This window comes from Lynx rufus, unplaced genomic scaffold (assembly GCF_022079265.1).
Source record: "Lynx rufus isolate CCGP_SWC_20201006 ecotype Redwood Valley unplaced genomic scaffold, mLynRuf1.p SCAF_19, whole genome shotgun sequence".
NCBI classification, from domain to species: domain Eukaryota; kingdom Metazoa; phylum Chordata; class Mammalia; order Carnivora; family Felidae; genus Lynx; species Lynx rufus.
Window position 1 is genome coordinate 4,528,282 of NW_025814833.1, and position 13,400 is coordinate 4,541,681.

General features: G+C 41.2%; 1 protein-coding gene across 1 annotated transcript in view; it reads left to right on the forward strand.

Annotated features, from left to right (window-relative positions):
* The window catches only part of MID2 (midline 2), an 80,461-nt gene that overhangs the window by 51,539 nt on the left and 15,522 nt on the right, over positions 1-13,400 (forward strand). Inside the window, exons 3-4 of the mRNA XM_047082111.1 lie at positions 3,989-4,096; positions 5,729-5,877. Coding sequence (XP_046938067.1) covers positions 3,989-4,096; positions 5,729-5,877 — 257 coding nt within the window. The remainder of the gene's footprint in view (positions 1-3,988; positions 4,097-5,728; positions 5,878-13,400) is intronic.

Below are 13,400 nucleotides of genomic sequence, written 5' to 3' on the forward strand. Positions count from 1 at the left end.
TCCCATGAACCAGGAGATCATGCATGACCTGAGCTGAAATCAAGAGTCAGACACTTAACCCACTGAGCCACCCAGGCACTCCCCCCAAAATATACGTATTTTAAAAAGTCATTCTCTCACCATCCTACCCTCCTCCCCCAAAAAATATTTTTCAAAGACACCATGTTGTCTAATGAATAAGGTTCAATTTTGTTATCTTGGCTCAAGATTTCTCTCCTTTTTACCTTTAAAATCTAAGTCCTATCCATCTTTAAGTCTCAAGTCCCACTGCATTCAGGCATCTTTTCTACACTTCCCCCTGAGAGCAATCTTTCCCTTCAATTTCTGTAGATTATATTCTACATCACTCATTGGTATGCTACCTTAACTTGTTTGTTTTATATGCATGTGGCTTTTCCCTGTTAAGATTGCAAATTTATTGGGCCACCTGGGTGGCTCAATCGGTTGAATGTCCAATTTCGGCTCATGGCCTTAATCTCACAGTTTGTGAGTTCAAGCCCTGCATAGGACTTGCTGCTGTCACCCTGTCAGTGCACAGCCCACTTCATATCCTCTGTCTCCCTCTCTCTCTGGCCCTTCCCCACTTGCACTCTCTCTCTCAGAAAAAAAAAAAAAACATTAAAGATTGCAAGTTTATTGAACGCAGGGCCTGAATGTAATGTATTACACACAAAAGATGCTTCATACATGTTTGATGATGAAGATGGTGATGATTTTTCCTGATTTCAGGGTATGTATAGGATGGGTTATGAGGGTGGGTGGCAAAGGAAAGATCCTGAAGGTGGGGAATGAATTAATAAAGCTTTTACAGTAACAGTCCAAAAGGGTGATAAGGGCTTCAGCTTATTGATTCCTTGGCTCAGAGCCTCACTGTATTGCCAGAATAAATTCAGTGAGTTTGAAGAGAAAAGAAAGAGTAGGACTTTGGTACTGCTGTGAATTTATGTGGGGGCTGAGAGAGAAGTAGAAGTCAGAAGTAAGCCAACCTGAGTAACTCCAGTAATGATAATAGCATTAGCAAAAATGAAAGAAAGAAAAAGAAAGAGAAAGAAAGAAAGAGAGAAAGAAAGAAAGAAAGAAAGAAAGAAAGAAAGAAAGAAAATAAATTAGAGGTGGAAGCCAGATGTAGAGGGAAGATGATGAGTTTGTTTTTAGACATACTGAATTTAGGGTAACTTAAGTAACCAAGTAGACATGTCTAGCAAGCAGTGAGCTACTCCCTACCCCCATTCTATTCAATACAACAAATATTTACTGGACATCTACTGTATGCCAGTCACTATGTTAGAGATGCAGTCAGATAAGACACTATCCCTGACCTCCAGAACTTATGTTTGAGTGGGGACGACAGACTAACAAATTCCTACAGTATAAGGTAGTAAATGGTATAATTGAATTATATATACAGTCCTATGGTAGTATAAACAGGGGATGCATTTGGTCCAAGCAGATGAGAAAAAGTTACAGAAGTGATGATTTTGAAGCAAGGCCTGGAAATATCAGTGGATGTTTGTTCAATAAACCAATTGGGAAATGAATTTCCAAGTGAATGAAGTCTCGAGGAAAGGCACAGGGTGTGTGGCACCTAGGGGAACAACAAGTGATCTGGAGTGACTAAAGAGAATGGGATAACAGAATAAAGATGGGGGCACCTGTGTGGCTCAGTTGCTTAAGCGTCTGACTTCGGCACAGGTCATGATCTCGTAGCTTGTGGGTTCGAGTCCCTCATCAGGCTCTGTGCGGACAGCTCAGGGCCTGGAGCCTGCTTCAGATTCTGTGTCTCCCTCTCTCTCTGCCCTTCCCCTGCGCGCTCTCTCTCTCTCTCTCAAAAACAAATAAACATTAAAATAATTTTTTTTAAAAGATGGATGGAGCAAAAGAGGTGATGGTTGTCAGAAAATGGACAGGAATTTTGTTACATTAGCCTGGGGAGGCAGTCTAGTGTGATAGTTTGAAAGGTATGGACTATAGTGTCAGACTGCCTGGGTCCAAATCCCATCTCTGCCACTTACTAGGTGTGTGGCCTGGAGTGAGTCACTGAGTATCTCTGTTCTCAGTTTTCCCATCTATGAAATGTGGCTGCTGGTACCTGCCTCAGAGGATTGTTTTGATGATTGAGAGAGCAAGTGTATGTAAACTGATTGAGGTAGTGCCTAGCATATATTGAGTGTTATGTTGGCCCAAGGGCTAAATTATAAAGAAACAAGGCACTACACCATTGTGTCCTACATCATCAGCAGGTTCAAAAGGAAATTATAAATGGGAACTAAAGTTGACAGATACTCTAAGCACGGATCCAGGGCGCACTAGATGAATCTCCTGTTCTCACATGAGTGGGAGTTTCTTGCAAGGGTGACATTGCTGCCTTGGGAATGTAGATCCAATTTAGGGAAGGGGTGAGGAGTCTGAGAAAAAAAAATTACAATGGCCGGAGTGGGACTGTTTATTCCCAATACATGGAAGCTCTCATTATGGCATTCCATTTGGAAAGTGGAAATAAAATGAAATAAGGTTGACATACCACCAGTGTATTTTATTTCAGTTAAGTAAGCTACCAAAAATTGGCCAGTGGGGACCTTCGAGGGCAAGAGAGGAGGCAGCAGGGTCCAGCAACAGGCATTTTGCCAGGTTTGGAGTAGGTAAAGGATCCTTGAGTAGACTCTTGGAATGATTGTGTTTCCCTGTGTGACTGTTCTGTGTGCTGCTCACATGGAACTGAGCCTCGTCCACCCAGCCAGCCAGGCCAGGGGTTTCACTTGACAGAACTCGGTCTGAATTCTGGTATTACCAATGACTAGCAAGTTACTCACGTTGCCCAAGCTTCAGTTTCTCCATCTGTGGAATGGGAATAAAGGTGGCTCCTATATTATAAAGTGCTTATGATAATTACACGAAATAATGCATCTATAAAGCATTGGAACATTAGGTGCTTAAATGACATAAGTCTGTTCCCCTTCCTTTGCTTTTCCACTTGGGCAACCCAGAAATGCCCGCTCTCAGTTCAGCCCTGCTGGGCACTTCCTATCATCTAATGTCAATAGTAGTAGAGATGGGAGAAAGGAGAAATCAGGATACAGAAAGACAATGAAAAACGGTGGCTTTTCTTTTTTACAACCCCACTCTAACTTTGCAGTGGAGATATTTTGATGTAGCCAGTATTCCAAAATAGAAGAGGTATTCAGATACTGGACAGCCTAAGGTGAGAGGTATCTACTAACACATGATGGCAATGATGTGAAAATATAGCTACACATGCATTTCTCTGTTGTGAAGTTACAGCTTCACAGTCATATGTTTTAAATTTTTTTCTTTTTAATGTTTATTTATTTTTGAAGGAGAGACAGAGCAAGAGCAGAGGAGGGGCAGAGAGAGAGGGAGACACAGAACCTGAAGCATGCTCCTGGCTCTGAGTTGTCAGCACAGAGCTTGATGCAGGGCTCGAACCCACGAACTGTGAGATCGTGACCTGAACCAAAGCTGGACACTTAACCAACTGAGCCACCCAGGCACCCCTCGTTCATACATTTTAGAATTAGAAGGGAACAAGGAAAATCGAAACCATTGTTTTAGGATGGTAGAAATCAATTGTTGCGATGTTATCTCAATATTATTGTGCCTGTGGAGAGGGATCCTCTTTTCCTGACATACTTAAAGCTCCTTACCGTCTTTTCAAAAGAACAGCAGGAGAACAGGGTGCTGGGGTAAAGGGAGTTGCACAGTGGGAATAACATGCCCCCATCTCATCTGTCCTTCTGCCCAGCCTTCCATTAACCATCATGATCTACCAGAGGCTGGAGAGTTTCCTATCTGTGGTGCTTCAATGCCCTTGCATCATTAATATCATCATCTCTACCCTTCTTCTAGGACTGGATCTTATGAGGGAGGTATGGAAGAAGTTGTGCATGCTTAGCTGTCAACCCGAACCTTTGAGAGGCAGCAGGGGACAAAGGCAGCAATCACTGTGTAATATTCTGGACTTTCTTGGCAGGTGAATACTGCTATGCATGAGGCAAAACTTATGGAAGAATGTGACGAGTTGGTAGAGATCATCCAGCAGAGGAAGCAAATGATTGCTGTCAAAATCAAAGAGACCAAGGTAATGCACAGCCACTTCAGTGAGGCCAAGGCAGAGTTGACTTTACAAATGTCAGAGTTTCCTCCTGATGATTCCAGGGTGAACATGGATCGCAAAAATAAGAAGAAAGGAGGTGGTAGGGAGGGAGGCAAAGAAGAAGCAATGTTTGACCTCGTGCGATGAATCCAGTAAAAATGATGGCAGTTCTGGGGTGTTGGAAATGTTCTATATCTTGGCCAGGTTGGTGGTTACATGGGTGTTTGTATATACAAAAAAAAATCATTGAGTTTTACACTTCAGAGGTGGGTGCTTTACTGAATGTGTTATAAGTCAACCTGAAAAGAAAAAAGAAAAAAAGTAATGGTGGAAATGAGGGTCAGAATTATGGAAGGACCAGGCATGCTAATATAAGGACTTTGGGCTTAATCTAAAAGGCATTGGGAAACCATTTTAGTTTCTTAGGAAGGGAGAAGACTGATCAATATGGCAGAGGTATGCAGAATAGATCAGAACAGGATGATACTGAAGTCAGAGAAGCAAGTTAAGAGGCTTATGGAGTGTTTCTTTTTTAACTTCTTAATGTTTATTTTTGAGACAGAGTGTGAGTGGGGGAGGGGCAGAGAGAGAGGGAGACACAGAATCCAAAGCAGGCTCCTGGCTCTGAGCTGTCAGTGCAGAGCCTGACATGGGGCTTGAACTCATAGACCATGAGATCATGACCTGAGCTGCAGTCAGATGCTTAACCAACTAGCCACCCAGGCACCCCATGGAATGGTTTTTGGTATGAGTTGATGAAGACCTAAACCAGGGAAGCACCAGCACAAATGGAAAGGAAGAACATAACAGGCACTACTAGAAAGGAAATGATGAGAATCATTAACTGATTAGCTACAAAGATGAAGGGGAAAGAGAAGACGTTCAGGTTTTTAGCTTGGGAATTGAAGAAGCACGGTCAAGGTCAGGTGTGAGCCTCCGTGCATCTCTATGGTTTTAGGCTTATTGGTCTGCCGGTCAGTGTAGTGATTATAATAAGTTCATGTTGTGTATACAATGTGAGGAGTTATGAGAGTCTGGAGTGATAATCAGTACTTTGTGCCATGCTTGATGGTTGGGTCCAGCTAACACAGGAGTTGAAATTTTTGTGACCCCAGGCCTGTGAACACACAGGTATGCATACAGATACATAGAGAAATATATACACAGAAATGTAGATACTCATAAAGAACAAAGAGTTACTTTTTATTAAACTCGTATGTGAAAAGCTATTGACAATAAAATGTAAACAGTGGTGATCTCTGGGTGCTGTGGTTTCTTTTTATACTTTTATTATTTTCAAAATATTCTATGGTGAGCATGCATTGCTTTTATAATCAGAAAAATTAATGTTACCAATAAAAAGGTGGAGGCTGATTATCTACAGTATATGACTGGGTGTATATGCAATGTGGGTGAGTGGGCTGGAGGTGGGAGGAGGGGCTGGCAAGACAGACGTAGAGGGTAGGGTGAGGAGGTGAGTGGTAAGTACAGGGACCTTGGGACATCAATAGGCCTTATTTTTAGAATCACCGCAGCAAATCTCCTTCGTGTTGTTTTATAGTTTTTAATTAAGCCATGGATATTTAATCTCATTTTTCTTTGGCTCATTCCTTGAAGGTAATGAAGCTGAGAAAGTTGGCACAGCAGGTTGCTAATTGCCGCCAGTGTCTTGAACGGTCAACAGTCCTCATCAACCAAGCTGAACATATCCTGAAAGAAAATGACCAGGCACGGTTTCTCCAGTCTGCAAAAAATATCGCTGAGAGGTGAGTTCCTTCTCTTTTTACCTGCCTGCTCTTATGAACAGGGGGCAGCTTGAAGTCCCTTAATTCCATTCAGGCATGTATGTATGTAGCAGCCACCACCAGATAGGTACGAAGCCTCAGTGGTTCATTGCCCTGTGGATTTCTGGCACCCTTTTCTCTGTGTAGCTCATCTGTTCCTCTAGTGTCCAGCCACTCATGGCCCCTAGCTGTGCCCTAGCTCTTCGTGGCCCACTCCGTGCTAGAGCTTTCTATGTTGATGTTAGCGTAGGGCCAGAGAAATATTTGGCCACAGAGATAGGTGTGTGCTCTTCCTAAATCTTTGTGTGGTTCTCATTGCTTTCATTTAGTTATCCATCACACAGATCCTTTAGAGCAGTAATTTTTAGGCTTTTATTTTAATCAATGGTTCCTTCGACAGAGTGATGAATGTCATGAGCCCTCTACCTGAGGAAAAAAATGCATAGTAGATATATACACACAGAATCTCGCATACAATTTCAGAAAACTCATGAATCCTTAGCAGCCATCTATACACCATTTGCAAAGAATCTGAAGATGAAAGTGAAACATTGCTCAGTACAATCACCAAGGCTTCGAGGGGCTGTAGGGGCTCATTAGGCAAATCTGACTTCCTTCTATCTCTCTCTCTCATTTACTGGAGACTTTGGCTCTGGGTTCACAGTATTCCTTTCTGTTGCTTCTGCCATCGTTCTGGGTGCCATTGGCGGCATCCACATCTAATGCCAGCTGACATTGGCAGCTGACCACATCTAATACTCTAGCCATCTAATCTCCTGGCTCCTTGCCATCCCATCCTCCAGTGACCCTCACCTCTGCTCCCCTTCATCCACCTACTTCCATGGCTCACATGCTGAACCTCACCATCACTCAGAATAAACTAAAATATCCCACCTTCTAACTACAACCTCTGTACTTACGGTTGTTTGTTTTTCTTCCAGTACATCCATTCTTCAACTTCATTGGGACCTCTAAGGCCTGACTCCTATCTACCAGCTACCTATTGTCTTCACTTCTTTCTTTGGCCTATTTAGGGTCTATGATTTCTCATTTCAGCTATTCACTCTCTTTTCTGTGTACCCAGTTCCCTTGCCCCACTGTCTTTTTATCGCACCAACCTGGTAAGACCCCCGACCATGAAGCAGCCCAGCTCTTCTCACCTTTTCCATGCCTATGTTTGAGTTGCAGAACCCTGGGGGAGAAAACTCAATAATCAAAGAGATTGGTACTGCTGCATCGCAAATTTATGGCTTCTAATCTCCCCTGGGCCCTCGGTACTGACCTGAAATCCTTCTGTGTTGCTTTGGTCAGCTTTCCTTCTGCTTTGTCTCCATAATGGCCATTTCAAATTTTCTGTGTTCAACTCAAAGTTCCGACCCTGCCACCTTCCTGCTCATGCTCAGCAGATGACTTTACATCCTATTTTTATAGAGAGAGTGGTAGGTAAGAAATGACAAATTCCTCAGCTTCTCAAGCCAAGCTGGGGGGCATACCTACATCCACATCCATGAGTTCCCCCTCCCTTTTGATTATAATAGAAGACATGTGCTTTGTGCCACATGCTTCCTTTTTACCATAGTTTCAATTTCTACCTTTCTCTAGTTGACTTCACATGGAGTTTTAAAAATCCACTCATGTCTCTCCTATCTAAAACATTCCTCTACCTCCTACCTACTCTAGCCATTGCCTTATCTCTTTCTTTCCCTCATGACAAACTCCTTTTTTAATGTTTATTTTTGAGAGAGAGCGGAGAGAGAGAGAGAGAGAGAGAGAGAGAGAGAGAGAGAGAGAGAGACATCAGGTACACAAGACAGGGAGGGGCAGAGAGAGGGAAGGACAGAGGATATGAAGTGGGTTCTGCATTGATATCAATGAGCCTGATGTGGGGCTCAAACTCACAAACTGTGAGATCATGACCTGAGCCAAGGTTGGACACTCAACCAACTGAGCCACCCAGGTGCCCCCTTTATGGCAAAATTCTTGAAGGTCTTTCCATTTCCTCACCTCTGATTTATGCTTCTTAAACATTTATTTATGTACTTATTTACTTTTTAATGTTTATTTATTTTTAGGAGAGAGAGAGAGTGTGATCAGGGAAGGGGAAGATAGACAGGGAGACACAGAATCCGAAGCAGGCTCCAGGCTCCGATCTGTCAGCACAGAGCCCAACGCGGGGCTCAAACCCACAAGCCGCGAGATCATGACCTGAGCCAAAGTTGGACGCTTAACCAACTGAGCCATCCAGGCGTCCCTCTTCTTAAACATTTAAAAGTTATTTATATTCAAGTAATACTTGCACATAGTTAAAAAGTCAAATATTACTAACATTCATATTGCAAAAAAATAACAATCTTCTCCTCACTCCCAATTTCTGCTCTCCAATAATAATATTGAACATTTACTTTGTGTTGGGCATTATTCTAAGGCCTTATAAGTATTAACTCATCTAATCCTTATAAAAACCTCATGAGATAAACACTATTATTATGCCCATTTTAGAAGTGAGAGAATGAGGCTCAGAGAGGTTATATGACTTGCCTAAAATCATCCAGCTAGTAAGGGATAGAGGCAGGATTCAAACCCAGGAAGTCTACACTTTTCCAACAAAGCCAAGCAATTTCAACTCTATTAGGTATTTCTTTTTTTTTAAGTTTATTTATTTTGAGAGAAAGAGAGAGAGAGAGCAAGCAGGGGAGGAGCAGAGAGTGAGGGAGAAAGAGAATCCCAAGCAGCCTTGGTGCTGCTAGCTCAGAGCTTGATGTGGGGCTCTATCTCATGAACCATGAGATCAAGACGTGAGCCAAAATCAAGAGTCAGATGCTTAACCAACTGAGCCACCTAGGCGCCCTTCCATTAGGTATTTCTGTTGGCATTACCTTTACATTTCTAAATAGCATCGTTATATTGCTATTTTCTTCAAATTTAGACATTAACAATTGACTTCTACAAATCTGGAAATTTTTCAGCCATCATTTCTTCAAGTATTTTTTTTTATGCTGCCTTCTTCTCTTATGCAGATTCCAATTACATGTATATTAGGCTGCTTGAAGTACTGATCAGCTCACTGATGTGTTGTTCATATTTTAGCCATTTTTTTCCTCTGTGTATTTCATTTATTTCTAATGATATGTCTTGGAATTCACTAACCTTTTCTTCTGTAATGCCTAATCTGCCATTTATCTCTCTAGTGTATTTTTCATCTCAGATATTATTGTTTTCATCTGCAGAAGTTCGGTTTGGGTCTTTGTTTATCATCCATATCTCTACTTAACATATTTAGCCTTTCCTCTAGCTTTTGAACATATGGAACAACACTAATTCAAAAAGATATATGCACCCCTATGTTTATTGCATTATTTACAATAGCCAAGCTATAGAAGCAACATGACTGTCCATTGATAGATGAACAGATGAAGATGTGGTATACACACACACACACACACATACACACACACATGATGGAATATTACACAGCCATAGAAAGGATGAGATCTTGCCATTTGTGACAACATGGATGGACCTCAAGGGTTTAATGCTAAGTGAAATAATTCAGACTGAGAAAGACAAATACCATGTGATTTCACTCATATATGGAATCTAAAAAAAAACAAAACAAATGAATGAACAAACAAAAAGCAGAATGAAACCTATAAATATGGAGAACAAACTGATGGTTGCCAAGGGAAAGTGGGTGGGAGATGGACAAAATGAGTGAGGGGGAATAGGAGATACAGGCTTCCAGTTATGGAACGAATGAGTCATGAGAATAAAATGCACAGTATAGGGCATATAAGTCAAAGATATTGTAATAGGGTTGAATGGTGACAGATGGTAGCGACACTTGTGGTGAGCACAGCATAACGTATAGACTTGTCAAATCACTATGTTGTATACCTCAGACTAATGTAATGTTTTGTGTCAGCTGTACTCAAAATCATTAAATCAAAATCATTAAAATCAAAACATGGACAAAACATGGAATACAGTTATCATAACTGTTACAATATCTAGTTCTAACATCTGTGTCAGTTCTAGGTCAGTTTCAATTGATTGCTTTGTCTCCTCATTATGGGTTGTATTTTCTTCCTTCTTTTCCTATCTGATAATTTTTGACTGGATGTCAGACATTATGAATTTTATTAGGTGCCATATATTATACTTCTATAAATATTCTTTTTTAATTTTTAAAAATCTTTTAATGTTTATTTATTTTTGACAGAGACAGAGACAGAGAGTGAGCAGGGGAGGGGCAGAGACAGGGAGACACAGAATCTGAAGCAGGCTCCAGGCTCTGAACTGTCAGCACAGAGCCCAATGCGGGGCTCAAACCTACGAACTGTGAGATCATGACCTGAGCTGAAGTTGGATGCTTTACCGACCAAGCCACCCAGGCGCCCCTCTATAAATGTTCTTAAGCTTTGTTCTAGGACACAGTTAAGTCACTTGAAAATAGCTTGATCCCTTGGGTCTTGCTTTTAAGATTTGTTCATTGGAATCAGAGCAGTGTTTAGTCTAAGGGGAATTTTTCCACACTAGTGAGGCAAGATGTTTCTGAGTACTCTGACGAGTGCACCATGCATCATGAGATTTTCCAGCCTGGCTGTTGGGAACAGACACCATTCCTGGCCTGTTGTAAGCACCAAGGATTGTTCCCTTTCATCTTTTTTTTTTTTTTTTTTGGTGCTGTTTCCTTGGCCTTGGGCAGTTTCCTCATGTGCATGTGTCAATTAGTATTTTGTTGAATACTTAAAGGGGAACCTTCAGAAGGTCTCCAGAATTCTCTCTGTGCAGCATTCTCCTCTCTGGTACTCTGCCCTGTAAACTCCAGCTAACTTAGTCTCCAGAACTCTCTGTGTTCTTTTTTTAAAAATTTTTTTAACGTTTATTTTCAAGAGAGAGAGACAGAGAAAGAGAGAGACAGAGAGACACACACAGAATCCAAAGCAGGCTGTAGGCTCTGAGCTGTCAGCAGAGAGCCCAACACGGGGCTTGAACCAGTGAACCATGAGATCATGACCTAAGCCAAAGTTGGACACTTAACCGGCAGAGCCACACAGGCACCCCTCAGTGTTCTTAACTAGGGATTCCGTTAAGCTCTTCTGGATTTCCCCTTCATGTACCATTTTACCCTTTTAATATTGTTGGAACAATTTTTTTCCCATAGTTTTCTAAGAAAGAGTACACGGGATGTAAATTTTTGAGACCTTTTTGTTTCAAAAATATTTAAAATTTATTATCACATTTTATAGGCTGGAAATAAGTTTCCCTTATAATTTTGAAGCCATAGCTCTGTTGTATCCTAATTTCCAGTGTTGGGTTGAGAAGTTCACTGCTATTTTGATTCCTGACCTTTAAATATGATTTATATTTTAAAATATGAAGCTTTTAAGGTCTTATCTTTAACCCAGTTTTTCTGAAATTTCTCCAGGATATGCCTTGGTGTTGGTCTTTTATCCATCACTTTTGTTGGACATGAAATACTCTTTCCAATCTGAAGACTAGTGACTTTTCATTCTGGGAGATTTTCTTATATTATTCACTAATAATTTCCTCCCATTTATTTTCTCTCTTCTCTGTTTCTGAGACTCTAATTAGTCAGGTGTTGGACACTCTAGATTTTCTGCTTTAAAATCTTTTCTATTTTTAAAAAATGTTAATTTATTTATTTGAGAGAGAGAGCTAGAGAGAGAGCGAGAGAGAGAGCGAGAGAGAGCGCACATGCATAAGTTGGGGAGGGGCAGAGAGAGTGGGAGACACAGAATTTGAAGCAGGCTCCAGGCTCCAAGCTATCAGCACAGAGCCTGATGTGGGGCTTGAATGAATAAACTGTGAGAGCTTGACCTGAGCCAAAGTCAGACACTTAACCGACTGTGCCACCCAGGTGCCCCTTTTCTTTACTATTTTTTTACAACATTGTCTTCTTGTTCTATTATCTAAGATGTTTCCTTAATTTTTCACCCAATTCTTCTATTAAAATTTTAACTTCAGGGGCGCTTGGGTGGCTCAGTCGGTTAAGCATCTGACTTTGGCTCAGGTCATGATCTTGAGGTTGCTGTTTGAGCCCCACGTCGGGCTCTGTGTAGACAGCTCAGAGCCTGGAGCTTGGTTTGGATTCTGTGTCTCTGTCTCTGCCCCTCCCCTGCTCACGCTTTGTTTCTCTCTGTCTCTCTTTCTCCCAAAAATAAACATAAAAAAATAAAATTTTAATTTCAGCCTTCCTATTTTCATTTATAAGTGCTCTTTCTTGATCTTGTTTCCTTTTCTTTTCTCTTTCTTTCTTTCTTTCTTTCTTTCTTTCTTTCTTTCTTTCTTTCTTTCTTTCTTTCTTTCTTTCTTTCTTTTTTGCATTCTGTCCCTGCTTTGTGTTGCAAGCTTCTTGTTTATCTTCCTGGAGATATGAGTGAACATTTAAAAAGCTTCTTCTAAATTCTGCATTGTTTTGGTTTCCTCCAAGTGCCTTTTCTCTATTAGTTTGTTTCACTTTCTGACTTTCCCTAAATGTCTGATAATCTTTTGCCTTCCTGTTTGAATTTAAGCACTAGAAGATGACTAGAAGATCTGAGGGGATGGGAACAGTCTGTTGCTTGGTGAATTTCACTGTAGAATAATAAGGTGGTATGCCAGATTTTGACTGAGGGGACCCAAGTGTTAGGTCTGTAGGTGTTTTGTCTTCAGTGGGTCAGTTTTCCCTGGAAGGAATCCACCAATCTCCTGCTTCTGGTGGGAGATGAGGGAGGGGTCTAACTAAGCCTGGCTGCTACCATTCTAGGAGCCAAGCAGGGAAAGGTTGCTAGGGGTTTTAAGACTGCTTTTAGTACAGCGGAAAGTAAACCTCACATTTCCTGCCAGGATGAGGAAGGAGTAGTCTCTGATTCAGTGGATCCAGGGTCTAGCTGCTCTTCATACAAACTTCCAACTGTCTGTGGCACAACATCAGCTTGCTGTTGTTGGCTTCTTGACCCAGCTTTCTCTTGTCTGTTGTTGGGTACCACTCATCCATCCCTTTCTAGCTTCCCAACGTTTGTTGACAGTCTTTTACTTGCTGGCATGTCTTTTTCCATTCTCGTTGTTTTTGTGGGTTTATGACATTTTATTCTTTGACTGTCATCTCAGTGGTATTTCATGAGAGCCGAGATGAACATAAATTTAAACCACTGTATTTAATCATCCTCGCTCACCCTTCAATTCTCTGAAATATCTTCTGCCATTACCACACTATTGTAAGTGTTCTTTTCCAGGTCACCAAATGAATACCTTGCTGCTAAATATAATAGACATTCCTTTGTCTTCCCATACTGTTTCATCTTACTTAATCACACAGTAGCACTTGTCCCTACTGACGATTTTTACTTAAATTTCTCTGCCCTTAGCCTCCATAAACACTCCTGGTTTCCTCCCTACCTATGTGGTTTCTTTTGCCTTTGTGAGCAGGTCTCCTTTGACCTATTCCTTTAATGCTAGTGTTCTTTATGATTCTTGTTTTAGGCCATTCTCTTCTCTCTTGA